Raw genomic sequence first — 14,020 nt, 5'->3', positions numbered from 1 at the left:
GTTTTACTGTGAAGTTTAAGCTTATGCACTTTGGGTAAATGGCCAAATATTGATGTTTTCCCACTTTTGAAGACTACTCTTGAGATTAAAAAGGGCAGCTCGGTGCATTAAGCTCCCACTATGCTTGGGGTCTTGCTACTCTCGAGATTGTGAACAAAATTTCAAAATACAAGGAAAAGCAATCAAAATCCTTAAAATGAATGAGAAAAGTAAATGTAGTTGCCAACAGGTATTCAAAAAAGATTTGAATCTGTACAAGATTCTGTCAAAACATCACCCCTCCAAGACTAATCACTGTTGTCAATCCAACCAGCAATATCTGCTTTGGTTGAAAGAGTGACTTCAATCCATATGCTCCATTACATGTCACGTTTTTGCCTTTATTTGTACACTCTGTCTGGTTCCTGCAGTTTCAACAAAAGAAAAGATTTCTTCATCCAACTTTGTGGGTCGAACTTCAATGAAGTGGGATAAAAACTACAGAAGACTATGGTTCAAATTCCAACAATGACAGAAAGCGCTAAGCGATTTCTTTCAATTTGTCTACTGGGTGAAGCTACATGGTCATAAGGGTGGTCACTTGACCACCCTTCGTCGAAAATTACAATATGTATATAAGTATAATATTATGTTTTAGAGGTATATAATATATACTGAACACTCTTTGTCGAGAATTTTTTACTTCTTTTAAATTTGAACACCCTTGGAGAAGTTATTAGCTTCGCCACTGTCAGTCTAAATCTTAGTGGTGGAGTTACCAAGTTTTTGTGCTAGTGGATTAGTCAAGGTGTGCACAAGCTGACCTGACATCACTGTTATTTAAAAAAGAAAAAGGACTTATTATTAAGAAGATTAGAATTGCTTACCTTGAAGAACAAAATGACACAACATAGTCAGTAGAAGAGCAAGTGATGACACTAGTTGGGTCATCAAAGGCAAAGCTATAAGCCACAGGGCATGCTGTCTTGAAAATCCTTGAAAAATTTGTAGGCAAACATGACACTGGACTACTATATGTACCCCGGCAACAATATTCATCGGTGTCGAAGACGTTGCACGCGCTCCGGCAAGCGATCGTCTTGTTGTCCAGCTTAAGAGCTAGCTCAGAAGGGCAATTTGGCCTAAGATCACTGTCACAACCAGCAGAACTGCAATTTCCTTTGCCATTTACAGGTTTTACTACTATAGGCAAGTTGAAACCATCAACAAGGCTAACGTCGTAAAAATCAGTTTCTCCAAGGGTAAATTCGGCAATTGAAGCTGGAGGCTGACCCGGTTCGTTACATTTTAGACCGGTTCCACATCTACCGGTTTGGCACGTACCATTATCGTTTTTGTCAAAGTCGCAGCCGGTTCGACCCCATATACGACCACTCCACCCGGCCGGGGCAGTAAAGACGGCAGATTGGCCTTGTTTCAGTTCAAAACCATCTCCACTGAAATTGTTTTTAGGTGTAATTCCAGGCCATACTGTCTCTTTACAATAGTTTATAATGGTAATATTTGCACACTCGGACAATTTTATCCCTGTCACACAAAAATTATATCAAGACTCGAGACTCACAAATATAAAATGATCAAAAAATGTAAAGAAAAGGAAAGACTAATTCTCCCTTGAGCTTGAAACACAAGAAAAATCTATGTGTTAGTAAAACGAAATAACTTAGAAAGATTTTGTACTATCAATCCAGACGATATAAAATATTTTTTTACAGTGTCATTTCCCCTTTATTTAACGGGAGAGAAAGGGAGTACGGGACTGAAACCTTCCATCTACATGATGAAAGGTTAAGGAGCTCACCAAGTGAGCTATCTCGCTAACTTTTTTCATCTCTTATTAGAAAAACGAAGGAAGGAGAGATAATGTGTTACCTAAGGCAATAGCAAGCAAGAGAAACCAAACTTTGGAAGATGAATTAGTGAAGTGCGAAGCCATGACCATTATGTACTCTAACAAGTAGTGTAACTGAGCCTTGATAGTGAAAGAAGTGTAAGACAAGTGAGTTTATAACAAGAACAAAAGATGTCAAAAATAAAAGTTAAGAGAAGAATACGTGCAATGGAGAGTGAACATTAGAAACTGTGGCCAGCCAAGAGAAGGCTTCCTTTCTTCTTCTTTAAATCAAGTGATTATTCCTTACCTCCGAACATTAGAAACTTATGTGTTCGTTACAATTGTCTCTCTCCCTCTCTTATCTTACTAGTGACCTATTTTCTTAATATTTCAATATTAACATAAAGGTGCAAGAATCGTGATGTCTAATTTTCCTTTATTACATACATGTACTGTGGGATTACTTTTAGGTCTCACACATTAATTGGCTGTTCATTTTTGTTAACATACTTTGGCCTCCAAACTAATTGAGATTTAGGAGCTCATGGGACTTTTAGGATCACGGGATGAATGCTTTCTATTAAGCATCTATGTACATTTCATTTATACAAATAATTAGTATAAAGAAAAGTGTTACAATATATTTTTTTGTTACTTGATTGAAGTTATTTTATACAATAAATTTATAAATTATGCTAATTTCTTCCCTCATTAATTAGTATATTTGCTCACTCTTCAATTTTAATTTTATCCTTTTTCTATAGGAACTAGTTTTTCCTCACGCGCGTTGCACGTGTATGCCTAGTTATGTAAAATCGACTTCCATTACTGGTCTTACTAAGATTGGATTGTTCATCAACACTAACGAATCAAGCAAAACAGATTTTGACAAACCCGAACATTTTAATTCATTATTAGATCTCCACAGCAGATAAATAATTTTTGCTCCAAATATCCTCTCTATCAGTCGTCATAGTAGAATAATTATCTTTTCGCTTGACTTTGGACGCCATATTTCTGCTTGTGGCATTTTCTCATAATCTTCCCAGTAAAATAGATGAATCCTCATTCTGTAGCCGAACAATTATGCACTATCAAACTTGATTTATCAGGTGTCTTTTTTTTCAAATTTCTTCACATATTTGTATGTTCGCACAAAAGGAAGATTCCACTAAATTGAAAAATTAGTATCCTAAAATTTTTGTAAAACATTGAAAATAATTCAATGGAGTAAAATTGTGCAAGAGAATTTTAACGAAAAATATAAAATTAATGTAGACATGATATTTTCAGAAAAGTACATTTAGATTAATAATTAAAATTATACTCAATGAATAACTATCATAGAATGATTGCTTATATTTTCTTTTTCTTCGAAGTTGATTCACGAAAAGATAGTGGGAGATGAATAGTCATTAAATTTTTAAACAATATGGCAAAAAACTGATTTTGAAGAAAATAAAAAAAAAGAAAAGAATATATGCGATACTGACACCAAAAGGTAATTCATCATTTGTAATTTCGTATTTAAATAATAAATAATAGCTTTTTCATGCTATGTAACTAATCATTCATAAATTCAACAATTAAGTTGAAAGATTAGTTGCAAAATAAAAATTATTTCATATCACAACTTAATTAAATATGTATTTTTTTCTCACCTAAACGTCTTTCATTTAACTCCTCTTGATTTTACATTGATATGATATTCTCTGCAATAATCTTAATCACGTTATGTTTCGTTTTTCCATCTCTTCGCTTCGTACAAATCTCGTCTTCCATCTTTTACTTCGCTATAACAATCTTTCACATTATCAAGCAAAAAAGAGAACAAAAAAAGAGAAATGACAAATGAAATAAATTAATTTTTTTTATAAAATGTTGTCTACGTACAACGGTACGTTTTAATCTCACCTTTGTTGGCAGTCTTCATCCAAGTCCTTTTGTCAGAGGGAAAGGGTACGATTGTTATAAATACGTTATAAATAAATTTAATATCCTCTTAATATGGTTTCACCTTAGGCCACAAGATCCGTTGAGCCACCCTTACTCTCAAGGGCATATACACCTTGTCCTATGCTGTCACGATCCAAAAATCCTAACCTGTCGTGATGGCGCCTATCTCAATACTAGGCAAGCCGACAACCTCAATAAACCACATTTTCTCTTAAGTTTGAGATCATAATATTTGAATTTCCATAGAAACATCTCACAAATTACTGACATAATATAAATTCCCAAAACGCGGTATCACTGAGTACATGACCATCTAACTGATAACAAAGTCTGACTGCTAAAAACACTGTCTGAAAATATATAACAGTACAAAAACTGAAAGGAAAGAGAGTCAAGGTATGCGGACGCCAAGCAACGACCTCGATAATCTCCAACAGATAAAACTCTGAGAACTAGCAACCGCCGTGTCCAGAATTACTTGGACCTACACACGAGGTGCATGGTGTAGTATGAGTACAACCAACTCAGCAAGTAACAATACTAAATAAAGAACTAAAAGTAGTGACGAGCTTCACGCTGAGTCCAATTACAGAAATTTCCAACATAATAAAGTAGGCATGCTTTCAAGTTTAACAATTAAGGCCAAAACAGTAATTTCATATCAAGTTCAACTGAAACAGGAGATAATATCTCTCAGAAATTTTCAACATAGTGATATATGATAACTGTAGTGCAATAAGAATGAAACCAAATGCATCCTCTAAGGACCACAGTCACTCAGCCATTCTATTCACTCAGCACTCGCACTCAATAGGTATTTGCGCTCACTGGGGGTGTATACAGACTCTGGATGGGCTCCTTCAGCCCAAGCGTTATAATTCATACTAACTCACGTGCTGCACGGACAACTCACGTGCTATAGTATCAATATCTGGATCCGCACGGACAACTTACGTGCTTCACGGACAACTCAGGTGCTATAGTATCAATATCTGGATCCGCACGGACAACTCACGTGTTGCACGGATAACTCACGTACTATAGTATAATATATGAATCCGCATGAACAACTCACGTGCTATAGTATAATATCTCACAATCAGGCTCTCGGCCTCACTCAATCATAAATCTCTTCAGTCTCTCGGGCTCTCAATAATCATGATAATCAACCCAAACAACAACGGTATGATGCATCAATAATGAACAATAGAGACTGAGATAAAATAAATAAGTAAACTGTGACTCAGTACACAATAACAATTTAGCAGATAATTCAACATGTACACGACCTTTGTGGGTCCCTACATTGTCAACACATAATCTAAACATGATTTGTGATTCAATTTCTCTACTACATGGAGATGTACATATAATCACAGATTATTCAACTATATAGTTTCATGAAATTTGACCAAGTCACAATTCCTACGGTGCACTCCCACACACCCCTCATCTAGCATGTGCGTCACCTCAAAACCAATCACATAATACATAATCCGGGGTTTCATACCCTCGGGACCAAATTTAGAACTGTTACATACCTCAAACCGTGTAATTTTCTATTCTGCTATGCCTTTGCCTCGCGAATCGGTCTCCAAACGCTTCAAATCTAGTCACAAATAATTCAATTCAGTCAATACGAATTATATGAATTAAGTCCATATGAAAATACAAATTTTCCAACAAAATCCGAAATTGCACTCAAAAATCGTATGTGGGGCTCATGTCTTGGAACCCGAAAAAAGTTATAAAATATGAACGCCCATCCAACCACGAGTCCAACCATATAGATTTCACCAATTTCCGACATCAACTTGACCCTCAAATCCTCAATTAAAGTCTTTGAAGATTTATACAATTTTCAACCCAATCTTTACCCATCTGAACTCAACAATCTTTCTACAAATCTTATTGGTATGTGTATGTATAAATAACACTCTCACACCCAAGAATCATATTCCCAATCACCCAACTTTACCCAAACTCAAAATTAAAGACCAGGGTTAGAACCTTACCTCTTGGGTGAAGATCTTGTGATATTTCTTGTTGGATTTTAAAGTTTCAACAAGATCTTGATGAACAAAGCACTTGGGTTTCTTTCTCTCTCTAGAACACTCTCATTTCTCTCTAAAAAAATATCATATTTTTGCCTTCAAAATGAGCCCCAAAGACTATTTATCAAAATAGGGGCGGGTTATAAAAACCAGAAAATGGAGCCTCGAAACACACTCTGTGGTCGCATATGCATCCACATAATGCTCATGCGGCCCAAATAATGGGTTGCAAAAAGGCCCTCTGAAACTGGGCAACATTGTTTCAATCTGCGGTCGTTATGCGGTCCGCATACCTGTTCTGCGGTCGCATCATGCACCGCAGAACTGGTCTGCGGTCGCATAATGCGCCGCAGGCCTTCCTCCAAACTTGCCCCACTTCTGATTCACTCTGTCGCCGTTATGCGATCCGCAGAGTGATTCTGCGATCGTATAGTGGGCCGCAGAAATGACCTTTTTCCGGCAAAAATTTTTCTTTACTCATTGGCGCATTGTTCAACCCAAAAGGTCCGAGCCGCGACGAGCTTGCGAGCCGCGAAGAATTTCTGCAATTCTCAAACACGTAAACCTAGTTCGGCACCACGAAACATTAATTTCCTTAGCAATTTTTTTTTTCCGAGGTCGTTACACATAAGTCAACATCCGGTCACCCTTTTCAACTTAAGTTCTAAACCTTGGAACTAAGTATTCCAAATCATTTCAAAACTTCACCGGACCCAAACCAATTACCCCGGCAAGTCAAATAACAATCGAAAAGCACAATTTGAGTAGTAAATAGGAGACGGGGTTGTAATACTTGAAACGACCGATCGGGATCGTTACATATGCGGTGTTACGGGATACCACTTCGCCGAATTTTTTTACTAGTTATGTATAAGAAAAATAAAAATATTAGGAATAAATATAAAAAATGACACCGCTTACAAGTACAATAAATTATTTATTTATTCATTTTTTCAAATTATGATACCGCTAATGAAAAATCTTGCGTACGCTACTGATTGCTCTATCATTGCATGCACATTTCTGTAGTTAATAAGTTTCCGTAGTTAGTCACAAATTTTCATGAACAAATACGTGTTTGAAAATAAAATCCGGAAAAGGATAAAAGATGGATTTTGCTCAGTTAGTTTCCAGTTCATTCGTTATTTAAATAGACAACAAGCAGAGCTAATTTGCCCATTTAGTTCTCATTCATTTCATAATGGAATAGGTGATAGGCAAATTCAACTATTCTGAAATGAGTAATAGCCTATCAAAAAATAGTGCAGAGCAAAAATCAAACTCATGTCAAGATTAATTAAGATGAAAGTTATTTCCCATGCATACAATATCACGACAGCTTATTCTTGTCTAATTAATCTTTCCTCTTCTTAGCATAATTCTTAGAATGAAAATCAAGGAAGAGTGCCAAAAGAGAAGCATTGAAAACTGCATTGAAGCACCATCCTCGAATCCCGGAGCAACCCGACCCGGTAAAGTGATAGTACAACATCAAACCCGAAATCAGGAAACTGAATACAAACTGGATAATTTGAAAGTCAGTGACCAATCTCTTCCACCATGGCCGTACTCCCAAGGTACACAGAAAATAATAAGCGTACATTAGCACATGAACTGAAGCATTAGTAACAAGCGCCACAGGAAACAGAGTCTGCGAAGAAGAAAGCCATAAATAACACATGACAACCACCACCGCATGATGGTACACGTGGAGGAACGACAGCCGTCTAGTTCGAGACCCACTTAGAATAATCAAAAGGGTGTCCAAAAATTCAAGAATCTTGGAGAAGTAAAAAATGTAAGCCCAGAAAAAGACAGGTCCATGTGGAGGAGTGTGATTGGCTGGGAAGCATATGACCCAAGTCCAGTCATTTTCCGGCATTTGGTAGACGGCTGAGAGGGAGCATCCAACGGCCATGATGAGGGAGAGAAGGGAGAGGATAAGGTTGTGAACGGCGGAGATGAGGCGGAGGGCGGCGGGGGAGAGTGGAGGGAGAAGAGGGAAAGTGTGGAAAGAGAAAGTGAGAATGAGGTAAGTGAGGACTGTGAGTGTGAGGAAAAGTGGTGATGCACCGAATGTGGAGCCTTCTTTCCATTGGAAGCTGATGATAATAGGATGAGTAACTAGCCAATAGTGAATGGTGGAGTAGAGAGCTTCCATTTCGCCGCCGACCGCCGGCGATAATGGAGATGTGAGGTTATGTTATCTATTTCGAAGCTGAGATGATAACGAGATAATACTACAGAGGTGATCCCACATCCGGCAAGTCAAAATGGAAAATTTGACTTGTGTTCTTTTCGATAGGGGATTGTGAGGCATCTAAAGCGACACGTCATCCCTTCAAACAAATGGACATGGTTTCTTTTTTCTGTTTTCTATTTTTGCCAATTATGGTACCTAAAATTTATGACAATTAAACCACACCCACCAACTCGTTTTTTTACTAGGAAAAAACTTACTGCCTCCGTCCCATTTATGTGGCAGTTTTCAGTGAAAGATCAAGTTTTCTAGAAAAAATATTTTTTAAACTTGTAATTTCAAATAAATTATAAATAATTGTAGAGCTATAATTTTTTTTTCAAGGATAACATAAAAAGTTTAATGTTAAAATTAAATATAGAAAAAGATAGTTAAATATAAAAAAGATAGTAATGTTATAAGAGAAATCAATAAGTTGGATGTCTACTCTTCCTCCATGATCTTCTCAAATGCTTAATGACATATTCAATGACATATTTCTATGCTTAATGACATATTCAATGACATATTTTTATTCACTTTTCATACCTATATAAAGGCCTTGTAATAGATAGGAAAAACACACAATTGAAGAAGAAATAAGAATCTCTCTTCCTCTCTTTCTCTCTATATATCTTAGCTTGTTTTTCCTTGTTTGATATTGTTATTTTGAGTTATATTTATAACACGTTATCAGCACGATTGTCACCTTCATTTTTACAATCACATCCTAGTTGTGTTCGATTCTCCTTCAAGTATATCACTATATATTCTTTTAGTTTATGGTAATATATATGCACCAATATGCTATTTATTAACAAATTCATATACTGTTAAGCATTTATTTTAGTTGATCATGTTACTGAAGTTCTCTTACCTTGTTTATTGTTAAAGAAAATATAAGATATAGATCTTAAGTGCGTTAAACTAACAAAAATAATTTAATAAATATGTGTGGACTTGCGTAGAGCAAAACTTATCTTCAAGACATTCTACAAAAATAAAATAGTGATAACCAAGGTGACAAAGTAATTATTGTACATACTAGTTTAAATTACTTTACAATTGGTGGAAAGTAATATTTGAATACATTCACTCTTATCACCGTATATGGTTATTCCTCAAATTCACGTTTATAATAAATTACTTTTCTTTTACCATACTAAATATATCTCTTTGTGTTTATTCATATACTCCATAATTCTTGTTTATTTGACATATATATATATTATATGTTACTTTTTATACTATATATATATATATATTATATGTTACTTTTTATACTACATATTTGAAGTGATCAACTTCTTAATTAGTTGTCTGATTTATTTTTACAAGTATATTTTCATTGAAAATTATTTGTATTTGTTCTAACCCATTTACTTTTGTGATTAGTTTCAATATGTCAAACTTGTCAAAGCTAGAATTTGTGGCACTAGAAATTACCGGGAAGAATTATTTATCATGGGTCCTTGATGCTGAAATTCACCTTGACGCTAAAAGTCTTGGAAATACTATTATACAAGAAAATGAAGCATCAAATCAGGATAAAGCGAAGGCCATGATTTTCCTTCGTCATCATCTACATGAAGGGTTAAAAACTGAATATTTAACTGTAAAATATCCACTTGAGTTATGGATTAATTTGAAGGATCGATATGACCACCTAAAACTTACGGTATTACCGAAAGTTCGGTATGAATGGATACATTTAAGGTTGCAAGACTTTAAAACCGTAAGTGAGTATAATTCGGCTATCTTTAAAGTAAGTTCTCTATTAAAATTATGTGGAGACACTATCACAGATGAGGACTTATTAGAAAAAATATTTTCTACTTTTCACGCTTCAAATGTGGTGCTACAACAGCAATACCGTGAAAAGGGTTTTAAGAAATATTCTGAGTTAATCACATGCCTACTTGTGGCAGAGCAGAATAATACTCTATTAATAAAAAATCATGAAGCCCGTCCCACTGGGTCAGCACCATTCCCGAAAGTGAATGCTGTAGCAGCATATGATAAGTCTGAAAGAAAATAAAATAATTACCATGGTCGTGGACATAGTCGTAGACGTAGACGTGGACGTGGCAGGGGATGAAATAATTATCGTCATTATGGTGGAAGTAAACAGGAGAACAATAAGGGTTCTCAAATTAATCCTTCAAAAGGTAAAATTAGTATGTGTCACCGATGTGGTATGAAAGGTCATTGGGCACGCATTTGTCGTACGCCAGATTATTTTGTCAAACTTTATCAAGCCTCCCTTAGAAAGAAAGAAAATAATGTGGAGGCACACTTGACCTTTCAAAATAATGATGATGAAGCAGGTCCCTCAAACAAATATGATTCTGAGGCACATCTTGCATATAAAGATGATGATTTTGGAGGCCTAGCAAATATTACTCATTTAGAAGCTGGAGACTTCTTTGAGGATATTGACTGAAGAACTAATCATCTTACTGGGAATGAAGCTATAATAAAAGTTGTCATTTTGTTATGTTTGCAACTAGTTTATTTTTCTTAAGTGTATTTTCCTAATATATCATGTGTTGCTAGTTTCTACATTCCTAATGTATTTCTTAATATATATTTTGTTTGTCTTTCGTATTTCTTATAATATACTTTTTAATTTTTTTTAATGAAGAATATGAAAATTTTTCGGTCTTCAGTTGGACTCAAGATTAATAAAGATGATATATGTCTTCTGGATAGTGCTACAACACATACTATTTTAAGAGATAAGAGATATTTCTCTTATTTGGTAATGAAAGAAGCCAATGTTAATACAATATCCGGTAGTACAAAATTAATTGAAGGTTCTGGAAGAGCCAATTTATTACTACCAAGAGGAACAAATTTGGCTATTGATGAAGCACTATATTGTAGTAAATCTCAAAGAAACTTATTAAGTTTCAAAGATATTCGCCAAAATGGCTACCATATTGAGACTACAAATGAGGAAAAGATTGAATATCTTTATATTACTACAATAATGTCTGGTAAGAAATATGTGCTTGAAATGTTACCTGCTCTTTCCTTCGGCTTATACTACACAAGTATTAGCAAGATTGAAACGCATGCCATAGTAAATGAAAAGTTTACTAATCAAGATAATTTTATTATTTGGCATGACCGGTTGGGTCATCCTGGTTCTACTATGATGCGTAAAATAATTGAGAATTCACATGGACATTCAATGAAGAACCATAAGATTCTTCAATTTAAAGAATTCTCTTGTACTGCATGTTCTCAAGGCAAATTAATTATTAAACCATCAGCTATTAAAATTAGGATGGAATCCCCTACATTTCTGGAACGTATACAGGGTGATATATGTGGGCCCATTCACCCTCCATGTGGACCATTCAAATATTATATGGTTTTGGTAGATGCATCTACAAGATGGTCACATGTGTGCTTACTATCAACTCGCAATATGGCACTTGCGAGATTGTTGGCTCAAATAATAAAGCTAAGAGCACAATTTCCAGATTATGCAATTAAGACAATTCGTCTTGATAATGCTGGTGAGTTTACATCCCAAGCCTTTAATGATTATTGTATATCAACTGGGATAACAATTGAGCATCCGGTTACTCATGTTCATACACAAAATGGTCTAGCGGAATCATTGATCAAACGCCTCCAATTAATTGCTAGACTAATGCTTATGAGAACAAAACTTCTCATTTCAATATGGGGTCATGCTATTTTACATGCAGCAGCACTTGTGCGGATAAGACCCACAAGTTATCATAAAGTCTCCCCATTGCAATTGGCTTTTGGTCAGGAGCCAAATATTTCTCATCTTAGAATCTTTGGTTGTGCGATATATGTTTCAATTGCTCCACCACAACGCACAAAGATGGGTCCCCAAAGAAGGTTGGGAGTATATGTTAGGTATGAATCTCCTTCTATTATAAAATATCTGGAGCCTATGACTGGAGATTTATTTACAACAAGATTTTCTGATTATCATTTTGATGAATCAGTATACCCAATATTAGGGGGAGAAAATAAGCAGCTGAGAAACGAGATAGATTGGAATGTATTATCAATATTTCATTTAGATCCTCGAACAAATCAATGTGAACAAGAGGTTCAAAAGATAATTCATTTGTAAAATATTGCAAATCAACTGCCAGATGCATTCACTGACCTACCAAGGGTGACTAAGTCACATATTCCAGCTGCTAATGCTCCAATTCGAGTGGATATCCCGGTAGGACAATTAATTAAAGCAAATAATTTTAAACCACGCTTGAAACGTGGTAGACCTATCGGTTCTAAGGATAAAAATCCTCGAAAAAGAAAAGGAGCAAATGATCAAAATGATCATAATACGGAGGTAGTGACTCAAGAAGAGCACAAAGACATAACAAATGATAAAACCTCAAGGGAGGTTCAGGTACCTGAAAATGATAAGAATGAAGAGATCTCAATAAGTTATGTCTTAACGAAAAAAGATGGAACCGAAATAATATTGTTATCGATAACGTTTTTGCTTATAATGTCGCTATTGAAATAATGCAACAAGATGAGGATCTTGAACCAAAATCTGTTGATGAATGTAGACAGAGAAATGATTGGCCAAAATGGGAAGATGCTATCCAGGCAGAATTAACTTCACTTGCAAAACGTGAAGTTTTTGGGTCTGTAGTCCAAACACCAAATGGTGTTAAGCCTGTTGGCTATAAATGGGTTTTTGTACGTAAAAGGAATGAGAAAAATGAGGTACAAAGATATAAGGCACGCCTTGTTGCACAAGGATTTTCACAAAGGCCTGGTATCGATTATGAAGAGACATATTCTCCTGTTATGAATGCTATAACGTTCCGTTATCTCATTAGTTTTGTTGTCCATGAAAAGCTTGATATGAATTTAATGGATGTGGTTACAGCCTACCTTTACGGCTCACTTGATAATGAGATATACATGAAAATTCCCCAGGGATTTAAAATGCCTGATGCACATAATTCGAAGTCCCGGGAAATGTTTTCAATCAAACTGTAAAGATCTTTGTATGGTCTAAAGCAATCAGGTAGAATGTGGTATAACCACCTTAATGATTATTTATTAAAGGAAGGTTATATAAATGATACCATTTGTCCATGTGTTTTTATAAAGAAAACAACATCAGAGTTTGTTGTACTTGCTGTATATGTTGATGACATAAACCTTATTGGAACTCCTACAGAACTCCAAAAGGCAATTGATTATTTAAAGAAGGAATTTGAGATGAAAGATCTCGGAAAAACAAAATTATGTCTTGGTTTGCAAATTGAACATTTGGCAAACGGGACTTTTGTTCATCAATCTGCCTACATAGAAAAGGTATTGAAACGGTTTTACATGGATGAAGAACATCCATTAAGTACTCCGATGATTGTTAGATCACTTGATGTGAATAAGGACCCGTTCCGACCTCAAGAAAAGAATGAAGAACTTCTTGGTCCTGAAGTACCATATCTTAGTGCAATTGGTGCACTTATGTATCTTGCTAACACTACAAGGCCTGACATAACTTTTTCAGTTAATGTCTTAGCAAGATATAGCTCTGCTCCTACAATGAGACATTGGAATGGAATCAAACACATATTGCGGTATCTAAAAGGGACTATCGATATGGGATTATTTTATGGCAATGATTGCAGTTCCGATCTTGTTGGTTATGCCGATGCTGGGTATTTATCTGACCCACATAAGGCTCGATCTCAAACAGGCTATGTATTTACATATGGAGGCACTGTCATATCTTGGCGATCGACTAAGCAATCAATAGTGGCTACTTCATCTAATCATGCTGAGATAATTGCTATTCATGAAGCAAGTCGAGAATGTGTATGGTTGAGGTCTATAATACACCTTATTCGAGACAAGTGTGGTTTGAAGTGTGATAAATTACCCACAATTTTGTATGAAGACAATGCAGCATGC

At 35.4% G+C, this 14,020-nt stretch overlaps 2 protein-coding genes across 2 annotated transcripts; both read right to left on the bottom strand.

Moving 5' to 3' along the window:
• Positions 1-79: 79 nt before the first annotated feature.
• Positions 80-2,117, bottom strand: LOC107780411 (pathogenesis-related thaumatin-like protein 3.5). Its single transcript, XM_016600948.2, has 3 exons — positions 1,873-2,117; positions 867-1,527; positions 80-404 (listed from the first exon to the last, which is right to left on the bottom strand). The coding sequence occupies exons 1-3, from the start codon at positions 1,940-1,942 to the stop codon at positions 266-268; spliced, it is 870 nt and encodes a 289-aa protein (XP_016456434.2). The 5' UTR covers positions 1,943-2,117; the 3' UTR covers positions 80-265.
• Positions 2,118-7,108: 4,991 nt separating this feature from the next.
• Positions 7,109-8,168, bottom strand: LOC107780412 (fatty acid elongase 3-like). Its single transcript, XM_016600949.2, has one exon. The coding sequence runs from the start codon at positions 8,003-8,005 to the stop codon at positions 7,199-7,201; it is 807 nt and encodes a 268-aa protein (XP_016456435.1). The 5' UTR covers positions 8,006-8,168; the 3' UTR covers positions 7,109-7,198.
• Between the last annotated feature and the right edge of the window lie 5,852 nt (positions 8,169-14,020).

Source organism: Nicotiana tabacum, chromosome 19 (genome assembly GCF_000715075.1).
Source record: "Nicotiana tabacum cultivar K326 chromosome 19, ASM71507v2, whole genome shotgun sequence".
Taxonomy (NCBI): Eukaryota; Viridiplantae; Streptophyta; class Magnoliopsida; order Solanales; family Solanaceae; genus Nicotiana; species Nicotiana tabacum.
This window is presented reverse-complemented; position numbering and strand designations above follow the sequence as displayed.